Genomic DNA, 15,626 nt, shown 5'->3' with positions numbered 1-15,626 from the left:
AAATAAGAAAATAAAATAAAATACATCATGAGTGGCCTTGTGATGTATAGTATAAAAATAATAAATAAAATTTTTTATTATTATTATTGATATTAGATTTCTAAAACAGCGTCCTGATTAATCTAAAAAATGCACAACCTCTCAACAAGAAGTTACTTCTTCCGCAAGTCCTCCTCAGCTAATCATCTCTCATCATTCATAATTCAGGTTTTCTCTATTTCGTTTATTTTGTTTTGAATTTGAAATAATTTTTCATAACTTTACAGGTAAAAGATTCATTCTCACGTTCTTTTTTTTCACGGTATATAGACTAAATTTATTTCATTATTATTCCTTTTTTTAAAAGAGGATTGGGAATAAATAAGGATTCAGTTTTCAGACATCTTTTGCGAGGAATGAGAACAATACTATTAGACTACAAAAGTAATTGATTTATTATTTTATTTTTCAAGAAAACGAGAAAAGAGAAAAGAAGTAGCTAATTGATGCCATCTTCTAAAGCAAGTTTATAAAATATCTGATTGGTTCCATCGATCCAATTATAAACTATTGGACCAATCGCGGGGTGAATCTGTATATATAGATAATAAGATAAAGATTGTATTTGTACATAATATACAATCTCAATTCTAGATCTGTTAAGGTTAATGCGTGCTGGCTGGCGGGCTAAGCGAGCAAAGCATAAAGTGATAAGTATCTGTTAGATATGCTGCATGTCACAAACATTTAATGGCATTATTATATGTTTTGATAAATGAAAAATGGTTTGAGGTATTTAAATCTATGGATCTCTTATTTTACCTGGTGCCATGTGAATTTGTAGCATTCCTGACCCAACGGGAAACGGGTGCTACAGAACTACTTTCAACGAAGTCAAGAGCAAATCAAGCTGTTCAAGCACACAAGGGAATGATCGCATTAGCAGTGTCTCAGCATTGCAATTGACCTGATCTGAATGTACAGCTACCCTTCAAATATTGCCAACAAAGGCCTACCCCCAAAATGTATTTTAGCAACAGAGCACAGAAAGACATCCCATTACCAACATAAACCTATGCAAATTTTATATATGACCAACAAAAAATGCTCCCCTCATTCTGCTTATTTACAACTTCAAAGGTAATATATAACTTGAACGAGAAACAAGCTCATGAAGTGGATTTTTGTAACCTCTTGAATAATTCCTGCAAAATCAACACCCACGAGATCAAGCAACAGTAAAAAAATTGAATCACCCAAATAACTTTGTTCCTTCTATTTCAAGGGAACCATACCAGTTTTGTAGCACCAACTGCAATACGCTGCCTCTCTTTCTTTTCACGTTGGCACTCTCCACACCAGCTAGAGAATTCTTTTTTATATTTTTTCAGCTCTCTGAAGACCGAACTGCAAAAAGATTGAACATACAAATTGAACAAATTATAAACAGTACTTCATGACCAAGATACAAAAAGATTTGTTGAGTAAGGGGATCGTGGCCAGTCCATAGAGGTTGAGTAATTGTGGACCATATGGTGGGAGATATGTTTCCTTTCTCTTCCACTTTAAAAGTTCTTTTTTCTTATCCTCCTAGCAGTCCCACACTTCAATTTTTAAGAAAATCAAGGCTTTAATTGAAGCGATCAGAAATTGAGGGTTTAAACCAAAATATTAAATTCAAATTCATTTATCATATAGATTATCCCAATGTAATGCTAATATTAGACCACGAAAAAAATGGAAAGCCCTCTTTCAAATAGTCTTCTTATTACACATATAGAAGTGATGAAGCTAATCCCACACTATCAGGTGTCTTTAAAAACCTTAGCCTTGGTTTCAGAGAGAGAGAGAGAGAGAGAGGGAGAGAGAGAGAGAGACCTTCTGCACCACAAAAGTAAGTTGACCCGTTGCCCAGATGTTGTGGCTCTGGCACCATGCCGATGGCGACCACGATGAAGAATAGCACGCCCCGGAACATGGGAGTAATCAAAGATCTCCTACAAATATACCATTTTATACTGGAAAAGATTCACCATAAACGACTAACAAAATAACTAAAAATAAGACTACTAGAAATAAAAATCGATCCTTCAAAAATAACTAACAAAATATCCAGTGGGCGTATAATACCCAAAAAATCCAAGTTGGACACAATCAAGGATTGGAACAAAAAGGAAAAGTTCTTAGCTCACCAATCATTATATCATCCTCCTTTTCTTTAATGTCCTCATGTAGAATAACGTGTAGCAGAGGACCAACCACTGGGTCTATTTTGGGATCACTACACTTGAAATCTTTCTTAAGGAATGTGTGATGATAATATAAATGAATTGTTTAAGAATATGGGGTTTTTTAGAAACTAGGATAATCAATAAAAATCGGACTCTTTGCTTGGTGTATGAAAGTAAAGCATGGCTTGATGACAGCTATTGCACTAAAAAATAATTGATCTTAAGCTTAATTTACCTCTGATTGGGTTCCTGAGTGCACGTGTTTATCGCATCGAACACCTCGAAAAAATAAATCTCCACCAGAAAATTGCTCGCCCAAGCAAACATTCAATGTGACTTCGGAGTCATCCACATGGAAACCTACATAAATAAGCAACCCAGATTTCATAAAAGCTTATGAGGTCATAGCTTAATGCCCAGAATTTTGAGACAGTGATGAAAAAATACACAGAAATGGAACTATGAAACACATTATTAAATGTAATGAAATAGGAATCTCCGATAATCCTAAATTCAGCATTTTGCAGATGTTATAAGAATTGAGTCAAATCTGTGCGAGCAAAACCTTATGACAAGTGGCACTAATAGTGAGTCTACACATTATGATGCAAGTTGGAGTGTGTGTGTGCGCACGCGCATGCGTGTGAGAGAGAGAGAGAGAGAGAGAGAGAGAGAGAGAGTTTTCATTATAATGGTTTTTCCAACCATATCACAAGGTGCACATGTAATGAGCAGGAAAATTTTCTAGCTGAGAAAAAGTACTTCGAAACAAAGAAGATGGGGGCTAAGAACCTACCAAGTTCAACATCTCTATCCATTCCATATTCGACCACAAAACCATGATGCGAATCCAGAGTGGATCCACCAACTTCAGGAAAGAAAACTACATCAAGCACACCACATAAAAATGAGTATTAAACTATAATTCTGAAAAATTCAAGTTTCTAACAGAATCTCATGACAGAGGAAAAATACCACCTCCAGATATAGGGCATATAAAGTCTTCCATCAACTTGTCAAGCATGGTTTCCAGTCCAAAGTCATCAAGAACAGCACCATAATTGTTCATTGTGTTAGGTCGCATGATTCTGAATTTTGTCTCATGGACCCATCTTTCAAAATTGTCTACCTAAGCAATCAGAACCTGATAAGAAAGCATAAAAACTATATAAAAGAAGAACTTGAAATCCTAGATGTCAGATGAAATAAGAAAGACTGATGATACCTCAGACAGCAACAATTCACAAAAATGTGGCTGAAGCATTTCAAATGTATAAACTCCTGGAGAGGATTCGGTCATTATGCTTCTAAAACTCTCCTCTGTATTGTCATTGATCGCTTTGAGAAATGAGGGGACAAAGAATTTTGCAGCATCCATAGTATACAGTTCAATGTGAAGAGGCTGCAGAAGGAAACTCCAAAAGGTTAAAAAGGATCAAGATTTAGTAGTTCAAAAATCCTAAATTATAAGTATCAACAGAAAGCAGTTTAAATTGGTTGAAAAGTTTCCTACTCCGATAGCATTATTAAAAAGTGGAAATGTCAAGGATATCCCAGTCAAAAAGTCACCATAAAACATACCGTATAATTTATCATTATCATCTTCTTGTATTCTCTATGCCTTTGAACCTGTAGTTTGCCAAGAAAAAACAAAATTAGGAAAATCAAAAGCAAAAACACAGAGAGAGGTAAAGTTTATCGGTCCTTTTAACCATTTCCCCACTCTATCCATTTAGAGATTAAGGAGATGTTCCCAGCACTAGCACATTTCATCCATTTTATCAGACATCAGGAAACGTACTCAAAATGAGGGAAGCCAAAACAGGAGAGGCAAAGTAATCAGGTATAAATCCTCAGTATTTGGAGAATAATGAAATTAGTGACATCAATTCATCATGACTAAATAAGAAGATTTTCTTTTTGTAAGTAAAAAATCTTCATTAAAAAGTGCAAAAGGCACAACAAAGTAAACATGATGTTTGCAAGAGAGACACCTATCTCGGAGGAGAAAAGGATACAAGAAATTTGTGAAATTCTACCCCATTAGATTATATTGGGGCTGTCCAAAGGAAAAGAGTATTGATAAAGAAAGTTTTGAGCTCCTCCAGCATAAGTTCAGAGTCCTCAAAGAGTCTACCATTCCTTCCTTCCAAATACACCAAATGAAGCAAGTAGAAACCCGACACAATGTAAACATAGAAAATCTATTTGAGAAGTGATGAGAGTGAGGAGACTACCCTAGAACGACATCTTTTTTTTATAAGCAATGAGAACTTTATTAAAGAAATGCACTGGGACACAACTCTGATACACAAGAAGTATGCAAGAGAGAGTGCCCGCTTAGGGACGACAGGAGAACGTACAAAATCTTGGAAGGAAGAAACATGATAGATGGTGCGAGTTGTTGTCCACGAATAGAATGATTTGAGCAAAGTAGTTTCTAACTCTAGCACTATCCTTTCCTGATAGTCGAAATTGCAAGCAGTACATTCCTCCGAAAACCACATTATATATACAAAAAGGGTCATCAATCAAACTTCTGATCTAAAGGGTTATCCAAGGAAAAGGAGGAGCGTCGTGGGATCAAAGAGCTTCAAAGTAGGTTTTATTTTCAAACACCTGCCTTTTCTGGATGGGACGCCATATTTCATCCCCACCACCTCCAATTCAGTCTAGGAGAGTACAAGTTGAAGAACGAAGAGAAAAATTTGATTTCCCGATCTAATGAAGGTGAACTTCCAATGTCATTCTTGTTGGAGAATTGCCAAAGGCATTCCGCCGATGCCTACTTTTTTCTCTCTCTACCCTTTTTTCTCCCTTTTTCCTCAGCAGCCAAACAACAACTGACTAAAAAAAGCATTTTCGGTTTCCCATATGTCCATCACACATTTAAGCTAAACTCTCACAAAGAAATAGTTTTATATGTAGCAAAATGAAAAGCACAAAGCATGTTTTTCAAAAAAAATTCCATCGTTTCCTCGACTCTCTAAACAACCAATCAAAAATTAAGGAAAACAAAAGAACTATCAAATTGTGAAAATTAGATCTTACACGAGTGCGTTCGCCCTCGGGCGAGTAACGGAGCAGAATGTGGCGCATGTACTGAAGCTTGAGCTCACGTGACAGGTTGAGCATGTTGAATGGCAAGTACTGCTCAAGCGAGCTGAAGAGGAGCGGGCTGAAATCCAATTGCAAGTCCGCGTAGCTCTCCGGCTTGTGATTCTCGTTTGGGCGCAGCCTCAGCCTAAGCTCATCGTCCTCTACGATGCCGTTTGCATATCCGTTCCCGTTCCTGTTTCCGTCAGCGTTTCCAGAGATTGGCGCTTGGGTCCGTTTTCTTCGGTCCACAGAAGCATCTTGAGACATGGTTCCGAGAGGGAGAGACTGGAATTTAGGGTTTTGAGACTGAGACACGAGAAAGAAAGAGGAAGAAATCGAAGATTTGTGAAGCCTCGGCTGCCTCTAGTGGACCGATATGCCATTGGGCTGGAACGGAACTCAGGTGGGACCCACTGAGGAAGGGGTCTGCTGATGACGTGGTAAACTCATGCTAATCCTCGATAACAAGCTTTTTAAAGTACTGGGCCTATACAATTTCTAACTTGAAGAAAAAAAAGACAAAAATACTAGGCAGCTGTCCTGCCTCCCGTCGCGGAATCGGCATGTTGCCACGTTAATAGTTAATATTATTAAAAAAAGAAAAGAAGAAAGAATTTGAATTTTCATTTCACACACTTAGAAAATTAAATCTACCAATCTCGTTCGTTCTCTGTATCGTTGTTGTCTTTGGGTCTCCTATGTGTGAATCATAACTTCATTTCCTCATATTTCAGAATAGACAAAAAGAAGGAGGAAAAATTAGATTTCAGAAGAGGAGATCGCGTTTGCATCTAGGTCTGGATTGAAGATTTGTTTTGCCGTTGTCGTCGTCTTCGAGTTAGGAGGTGCTCTGCATCATCTTGGTGTGGGTGTCACCTCCAATGTCTCCTCCATCTTTGTTGGTGTCTCTGTGGGTGTCTCATCTATCTTCGTGGGTGTCTCCATGAACAAGTGGTAAAGTACAACACAGAAGTAACTATATCATTTGTACAACATTTCATATGTGTTCATAGCCTTACGCTTAATATTATTTACATCTAACATTTTTTAAATATGTATAAAATGATCAGGGATTAACATACTGCAAGTTTTTCAAGTGAGCAAATAGTGAGGGATTGTGCTATCCAATAGAAAGAGAGTGGTGCTTTTAGAGCTTCGAAAAGAAGGAGATCGAGTTTCGAAAGAGAGTGGATGCGATTGAGAAGAGAGGGATTATGCTATCCCATAGAAATTATGCAGTTGTGAAGGAATTGGTGCTTTTAGAGCAACAAGCTTAAATAAGGCGTTCACGCACACTACTGTGGGTGTATTAGGCTTTTGTCATTGTTGTTTTATGTTACTTGGTAGTATCTAAGTGATTTCGTTATAGTGTTAAAAGTTATTTTCTATGTAATTTTGGACAATATAAACAGATTTCAGATTGTGTACAAATATTATATCAATGTACCAAAGTATTTAAATTTTAGATTTGTACAAATATTATGTCAATGTCAATGTATCAAAGTATTTATGTCAATTTCAATATTGTGCACAGATTTTAGATTTCGGAAGTTATTTACTATTTATGTCAATGTATCATTGCACAAACTCATATCATTACACAAACTCAAATTTTAGATTGTGTAAAGCTGCTAGCACCAAAATCATATCTCAACATAAAATTCCTCATACTATCCAAAAATAACTACAAATAAAAATCTCTTCAACTAAAAACACAAATAATTGTCCAATATAATATAATCATTGTTTCCAATACATGGTGCTTCAGTTTTGGACTCTTGAGCTCTTCTATCCTCAAACTCCACGTTTATAATCTCAAGGTCAGATTTTGAAGTAGTGGTGCCTCTTCCATCTCTTGAAAACAAGTTGTCCCTTTTCGATAGGACCACAGCTTGTGCAACGAATCATTTGGTTCTTGTAACCGGCAAATTGCCTCTTACATGCTGGACAAGCACTCTGTCCATTATTTGTGCAAAATTATGCAAAAGCCAATCAAAACTTACCACAATAAATTCTTCAGCATAGCACATTAAGAAACCAACCATTTAGCGCCTGCCTAATATCTCACATTCCACTTTAATCAGAATTTATGAAATTGTGCAAATACTTTATATACGACTCTTGTAAGTCTCATTTTAGTCAAGTTAAGGCAACATTATTTAAATTTATCTTAAATACTCCAAAAGCATTAAGATATTTACTAGCTCGCTTTCTAAACTCCAAAGTAATTAATTTGTCTCATCTTGCTCAATATTCAAGCGCCTAGGTGATCATTCATGTGAGTATACTAATCTTTGCTTGATGACATCTTTATAATGTTTTTCACTTAGTATCAATTAATTAATAATATGAGATAAATACAATAATCTCAATGCAATAGATACTAACAGTGTCAAATGTACAATAAAGTCTAAGGTATCCTCAATAGAACATATATTAAATCCGATGAAGTCTCAAACTCCTAACATGAGTTTGGAAAACATTTCTACTAGTAGCCTTAGTAAGAGGATCAATTACCATCTTATTATTAGAGATATGTTTTAGGATCATCTCACCTTGCGCAACAACTTCTCGAATATAGTGAAAATGAATATCTATATTCTGTCATGGTATTTTGAATCCTTGATATATGCCAAAGCTGTCATACTATCACTGTATATCTTAATTGCTTCATCTACAAGAGCCATAACCTTTAGACACTGAAGAAATCTCCACAACTAAACAGCCTTTTGTACAGCTGTTGAATAAGCAACGTACTTTGACTCCATCGTGAACAGAGTAATGCATGATTATTTCTTATTACACCAAAAACTAACTCCCCCACTAAGCAAAAAAAGTAACACGTCGTGGTTTTCGAATTTTGTCACTAGCCCAATCAACATCGCTATAACTCTTTAATCTCATGTCTCCACCTTGATAGCAAAGAACGAGGTCAGCTGTCCCACGAAGGTATTGAGAAATTCTCTTAACTGTTTGCAATGAACATGTCTTGGGTTACTCTGATAACAACTAACCAATCCAACTGCAAAGCAAATACCGGGTCGTGTACACAACATAACGTACATAAGACTTCCAATTGCACTTGGATAAGGAACTTTGATCATTTCTTTCTTTTCCTCATCATTCTTAGGGCAAAGTATAACCCTTCTCGACTGGAGTGTCTATGAGTTTGGAATTGTGCATACGAAATCGTTGTGAAATTTTCATAATATAAGTCTCTTGAGACAAACCAAGAAACTTCCTAGATCAATCCCTTGAAATTTTAACTCTCAGCACATAATTTGCTTCACTCATGTCCTTCATCTCAAAAGTAGAGGACAATCACTCTTTTGTGGCAACAATTATCTCCATATAATTTTCAGGTAATAAGATATTATCCATGTACAAAGACAAAATTAGAAAGCTTTTCCATGTACGTTTAACATACACACAATAGTCATCATATAGCATCTCAAAGCCATTTAAAGTAATGACCTCATGAAATATGAAGTACTATTGTCTGGACGATTGTTTAAGGTCATAAATGGAACGTTTCAACTGGTATATTTTGCGCTCTTGTCCCTCAACCTCAAAACTAATAGGTTGATCCATATAGATCTCCTCATCTAGTTCTCCATTGAGAAATGCAGCTTTCACATCCATTTAAAAAAATTTCAAATCTACGTGTGCAACTCTAGTTAGAATGCGGTGAATGGAAGCAAATCTCACCACAGGAGAGAATGTTTCTTCATAATCTATAACGTTTCTTTGGGTATAGCCAACCTTATATTTGTCAATTAATCCATCTACTTGGTGCTTAATTTTTACAATCCATTTGTTTCCAATATATTTGCGCCCAAGTGGAAGATCAACTGACTCCCAAATTTAGTTCTTTACCATAGAATTCATCTCATCTCTCATAACAACCAACCATTTATTTGAAGCAGGTGAACTTAGTACTTCCTCATAAGAAGAAAGTTCATCAAAGGCACATGGAGTATATTTCATCAAAGGCACATGGAGCACATATGAAATATTCCACTTCAATCTCAAAAGGACGACGAGGAGTGGTTCCTCGTTCGCTTTTACGTAACTAAGACTCTAGTGAGTCACTTTCTAGCAGTACACTCCCACTTGGAGGCAAGTTACTCTCACTATCTTTTGTGATTCTAGAATGTGATGATTCTCCACCCTGACCAAAAGATGGTGTAACTCCCTTAAATTCTTGCAATTCAAAAAGTTCAAGGTCATTTTTTGGTTCACCAATACTGAGAAAATCATTCTCAATAAATGTAATATCACGTGATTCTATTTCTGTCATCCCTCCTCTAGGATATTCACCAAACATTACATAGCCCTTTGAACTTTATGAATATCTTAAGAAGATATGCTTTTTTGTTCTAAAACCAAGTTTTTCATATTATAGAGAATTGTGTGAACATAAGCCGTAGAACCTCAATGCTGCAAATGTTTCAAATTTGGTTTTGAGCCGTTTTATAATTCATATTGGGTTAAAAGAACGTACTTAGAAAGCACACTTCTCAAAATATAGGCAGCAGCTAAAAGAACATCCACCCAAAATGATATTGGCAGGTTAGCATGCCCCATCATTGATCGAACCATTTCTAAAAAGATACGATTCCTCCTTTCCGCAACACCTAATGTGCCAGGATTCGTTTATTGTCTATGTATCTCTTTTTGTTCACATAATCTCTAAAACTCTTTAAGTGCTCTCGACCCCGATTGGTTCGTAGAATTTTTAAATTTTTTTCTTTCTGATTCTCAACCTCAGCTACAAAGTGCTTAAAGTAGTCTAATGCTTCAAAGTGATGAGAGGTCAGATAGACATAACTGAACCATGAGTAGTCATTTATAAATGTGACAAAATAAGATGCATCATGGCGTGCCTTCACATTTATAGGTCCACAAATATTAAAATGGACTAACTTTAAAGGATAATATACCCTAGGAGCCTTTCCAAAAAGCTTCCTATAGGCCTTACCAACTAAACAAGGCTTACACACAGGTATGCCTACATTAGCGAGAGATTCTAATAGGCATTTTTCTAGCTAGTGTAGCCATTATATATTTTCTTATGTGGCCTAGTCTAGCATGTCATTTCAATGAATTAGAAACAACATCATCATCATTTAAAGCCATAAAAGAAAATGAGAAATTATCTAAATTCAATATAAAGGAAATCATTCGAAAGAAAACCATGTCCAAACAAAACTCTATCCAAATAAAAGATCAGCTAAGGGCCATCAAAGTGAAAAGTAATACCAAGTTTCAACATATAAATAACTGAAAATAGATTAAATTGAACACCAGGTGCATATAGCACATCATGAAGAAGTAACAAGCGTCCTAGACAAATCTTGAGTTGGTAGATGTCAACTCCAAGCACTTCCTCTTGAATTTCGTTACCCAGTATAACTTATTGTCTGACAGCTAGTATTCTTCTATAATCTATGAACCCAACTCGATCTCAAGCTACATGTTTCGTTGCTCCTATGTCTACAATCCATTCATGGATTGAGTGAGCAACAAAAATATGTGAACAAACATAAGTAATGAGAGAGTTGTATTTAGTAGATACCTTTTTTGCCACAGTGCACTCACGAGTAAAGTGTCACACTTTTCTACAGTTATAATACTTCAATTTGGACTTGTCCTTGCCAGCACCCTTGCATTTGCGGCGCTTTGCTACTTTTTCAACCTTAGCCCAAAACTATTTGCCGCTCCAGCAGATCTCTCATGTTGCTTGCACTTAGACCTGAATGTCTTGTACTTCCCAGTTTGGACAACAATAAAAGTATTACGATGCAAATCTATGCGCTTCGCATCTAGCTCCAAATAACAAGATATATAAGCAAAAGTCTTACTATTCTCATTGTGTGTTAAAACGAGCTTCATTTGCCCACATGTTGACTAGGGCAAAAATTGTATCACAAAGGTAACTTGCTATTCATCAGTGAGATTATTGCCAGTAGCCTTTAGATCACAAATCAAGGTAGATATCGATCTCAAATGCTCAGTCATAGTATGTTTATGGTCCACAACAAACTGCTCAAATCTCAAAGTAAGAGTATGGAGCTTAGTAGCTGATTTCCCCCATAGGCAGTGTTCAATTGGTTCCACATATCTTGGGCCATTGGGCAGTTCTTAAACTCCCCGATAAGATCATTGTGCATGTTGCTAAATATGGTAAAGCGCATGCATAGATCTTTCCTCACCCAAACCCGATAGGCTTCCATATCATGACGATGTTGGCAAGTATTCCATTCTTCAGGTTGTATCATAAGGTGAGACAGATTTTGTAGAACCTTTCATTAAGCAAATATTGAATTTTCCTATGCCACATGTCATAGTTAGTCCCATCCAATTTCTCTCCTTTAGTAAGGTCAACAATTAAGTTCTTAGTGGTCATTATCATTATATTCATTGTGCGAGATTAATATTAGCACACATTTAATTTTATTCCAAAATCTATAGGTCATGGAATTCCTTCCTACAAAGTGAGATCGAAAATTTTACAAAAAACTAGTAATCATCTCCCACTATATAATTTCAAATATCATATCTAATTAATTTTGAATAAAATTTATAGAGGAGATTTTAAAAAATACTCAAAACTTATGCACATATAATCCATTCATCAAATATGAAAAATCCATAATCATTGCGCTAAACACATTGCGCATAGGCTCGCCCGAAACCTCATTGATAATCTGGTGTATTATGTTAAGGTAACCTTAAAATATATCGATAGACGTGAAATACATCCATTTACATGGTCTCAATAATAAAATTACATTCTTAATATTACATTTTCAAAGAAAATCCTACTACAAAGTTTCTAAATAAATAGGGATGTCATATCATTGATATACTTATAAGTTACACATTATCCATTCATACAAAAAAAATACATACATTACACATGAACCCAACAAATTATCAATGTTAACTTTAACCATTTTAATAAAAACAAATGAGCTCAAACATCAAATCATAGTGGTATTCATGATGGTTCAATAGATAAAGAACCCACATTCTCATCTAACGAGAAGGGTTTAAAGCTTATGAACTCAACTTTCTAATCATATAAAATTTATTTCCAGAAAATAAGATTTTGTTAGTTAAAAGTTGGCTCAAAATCATGGTCCAAACATGAATTTTAAAATTAGGGTTTCAGATTTCTTCTTTTATATGCAACGAAACTTCATCAAATTTAGGAGACATGTTTCTGATATTATAAGGACAGTTTTCATGTAGAGAATTCAACCTTAAAAAAATCATACCGTTGCCTCTAATGAAAAATATGAAACACAAACAATCATGATCTATCATCAATTACAAGCTTTTAAACTCATTCTAAAGCATCAAAACAACACGCAATCATATTCATATGGGCGAAAGCAAGCAACATAGACTCTGAATACCAATGTTAAATAAAGTTAATTTGAATTACCTCAAGGAGCGGAATTCCCACAAGCCTGGATGTTTGCTCTTTTTACAGATTATGCCACTTTATTGTTTGCACCTCTACGTCGCTTAGAAAGCTACTAGAATGTCCTAAAAAATTTCACGCTTCAAAATCAAGAGGTTTAGATGGTTTCTCTAGGAAATTGTAGAGAGAGAGAAGAGTTTTTCTTTTGCACGTTCACTTTTTCACACGTCTTAATTTAATGTACATAGAACTCTTATTTAAAGAATTTTTTCATGAGAGGTTAATTAATTTCCCTAAAGTTAAGTGGTAGTGGTGGAGAGTTAATTAATAACCTCTCCACCCATGTGAACACAGCATAAATCATGGAGTTACCCACTACCAATACAAATCAAACCAAGGATCTGCTTCCTTTCACTAGAACTTGATAATTATTGTCAAGATTGTTATATCGACTCCCACACCTAAGCCAAGGCCTACATGTTTCATCCTTCCATTATTGGAGGAGCCAACAAAATATTTGCAAACACCTAGAAAATGAAATCTAACAGTCAATTGGATCATTCCAACTCCACCTACATCCACACACAGTTCTCCCGCTAACACCTTTCACTAGAACTTGATGTCTTTGCTGTTGCTGCATTTGCAACTATAAATAGACTCATTTATTTGAATGTCATCTACAATTGAGTGGCGTGTTTGGGGTTAGATAGATTCAATTACTAATGAAATATAAAATAGATTAACTCAACTGATCTCCATTTGGACTTCAGAAATGAGGAAAGGGAAATAAAATCAACCATCAAGTTGCTAAAAATATTAGTTTCCTTCTGCTATCATCTTAACAATATTCCTATTATTTGCTCATTTTGCAACGATCCATAGGCTAAATTAATGAAATGCTGCCAATTTGGTCAATTTTAGGTAGTTCTCAATACCTTGAAAGCTCGTCATTCATGTCAGTAGAAGCAATTAGATAAAAGGACTACATTTAAGGTGATGCATAATTGATATCTACTAACTCTAATCGCGTTCCCAGCAACAATCAGTGACTTATTGCCTCCAAAAAATAGCATTCAATTAGCGCCATATAGTTGCCTGCGCAAATCGGATCGATTGCAGAGACATAATAAACAAAGATAAAGATAAGCTATCCAAAACTCCAAACATCTACAATAGAAAGAATCTCGAAAATGAGATGAGATGATAATTATATGAATAGTAATGAAATAGTTTTAGTTAACATGTTTTATTGAATTTTGTAAAAAGAGAAAAAAAATTGAATGACATATTATAAAGTTAAAATATTGTTGGAATATAATTTTTAATATTATTTTTATTTTAGAATTTGAAAAAGTTGTATAGTTTTTTTGTGTTTTGTTTAGAAGTTTAAGAAGATTGTAATGCTAGATGAAAAAGTTGAATATTTTAAATTAAACATTATTTGCGTTTAAGTGATATTTGAGAAGGAAATTATGAGAAATTTTTAGATGAGATGAGATCACACTTCCCAAACAAGCCCTTAATCATATAAACAAAGTTGACCCATTTCACAAAGACCCCCCAACCCCGGCAACACAAAACCAAAATGTCATCTAAAAATTCAAAACCCCACAAAAATAAGAAACACTAGCACAAAATAGATGGGCCAGGTCAATATCTTTTTTTTAGGAATAAATCCACCTTCTCTTAGCCTCTCTGGCCCAATTCAAACTCCATTACACCATCAAGCCTAATTCGCCCTCTCTCTAGTCGCAACCCGATCCTCCCCCAATTGGGATCCAACCTTAGAAATGTTTCCATGGTAACAACAACTCTATATATTGATTAATCTTAAAGGAGGTAGCGTAGTAGTCTTGGAGCAAACAGTATATATAGAACATCCTAAATTTGAGATGGACTTTCATACTGTTAGGATTATCGAATTAGAGTAATTTATTCTTGAATTATCTAAAATGCATTTGCGAAAAATGTAAACCCTTGAGATTATATCCCAAACACTTAATGCCAACATAAAAACTACTACATCTTCGACACACTATATTGATGTTATGACTTAAAAAAATGAAAAATTATATTTATAATACAAATTGGGGTGGAGGACATATATTCTACATTGTTAACATGTTAATTTTAGCATTTGTTCATTTATCTTAGAAATCAACTCTTACTATATAATTATCCTTTATACCAATTTACAAATTGGATAACTCGTGTGCACGTGTATATGTGCAAAGTATCCAAAGGGAAATGGATAAGTTGGCCACAACCTTTGTTTGTCATTGTGACAATGTGTTTGTTATGCACGAGTCCAAAGCAAGAATATGGACGGGGAAATCACAAAGTGATTTGTCTTTTTTATAGTAGACATAACCAACTATGAAGATTGTCAATTGTTAGGTGTGAGAGATTGTCCAACTTCCCCATGCTTATTTCTTCTTTGGCATCTTTGATTGCATCACCACCCCTATAATATTTTCATAGATGTATTTGTTTTAATTCTAATCTTATTTTTGCTTTTAAAATGAGAATATTCAATACACTATTTCGATTATTCATTATTTTTAAGAGATATTGGGATGTAGGATTTTCTCTAAAATTTATTAAGTTTTTTACAAAATTCTTGAAGAAGAATTATGTTGAACTTTACCTATCTAGTATCCAATTTAGACTCAACTACAAATATATATTTTTTTATTTCAATGAACGATATATATTAAAACCTTTTAAAATTTATCATGACCAAATATATATCTAATATCTCTAAAAAAATAATATTATATATAATTATAGATTATGTAAATATTAAATATAATTATAAATTATACAAATATGACTTGAACACTATAATTATAAATACAGTTCTTCTACAGGTACACGGGGTTGGG

At 34.7% G+C, this 15,626-nt stretch overlaps 1 protein-coding gene across 1 annotated transcript; it reads right to left on the bottom strand.

Moving 5' to 3' along the window:
• Positions 1–910: 910 nt before the first annotated feature.
• Positions 911–5,675, bottom strand: LOC121257924 (2-oxoglutarate and iron-dependent oxygenase domain-containing protein CP2-like). Its single transcript, XM_041159199.1, has 9 exons — positions 5,262–5,675; positions 3,792–3,839; positions 3,436–3,612; positions 3,189–3,339; positions 3,007–3,093; positions 2,446–2,570; positions 1,858–1,976; positions 1,275–1,386; positions 911–1,184 (listed from the first exon to the last, which is right to left on the bottom strand). Exons 1-9 carry the CDS (start codon positions 5,574–5,576, stop codon positions 1,149–1,151), a joined length of 1,170 nt encoding a protein of 389 aa, XP_041015133.1. The 5' UTR covers positions 5,577–5,675; the 3' UTR covers positions 911–1,148.
• Between the last annotated feature and the right edge of the window lie 9,951 nt (positions 5,676–15,626).

This window comes from Juglans microcarpa x Juglans regia, chromosome 3S (genome assembly GCF_004785595.1).
Source record: "Juglans microcarpa x Juglans regia isolate MS1-56 chromosome 3S, Jm3101_v1.0, whole genome shotgun sequence".
Taxonomy (NCBI): Eukaryota; Viridiplantae; Streptophyta; class Magnoliopsida; order Fagales; family Juglandaceae; genus Juglans; species Juglans microcarpa x Juglans regia.
Note: the sequence above shows the minus strand (reverse complement) of the source record. Positions and strands in the feature narration are given on the sequence as shown.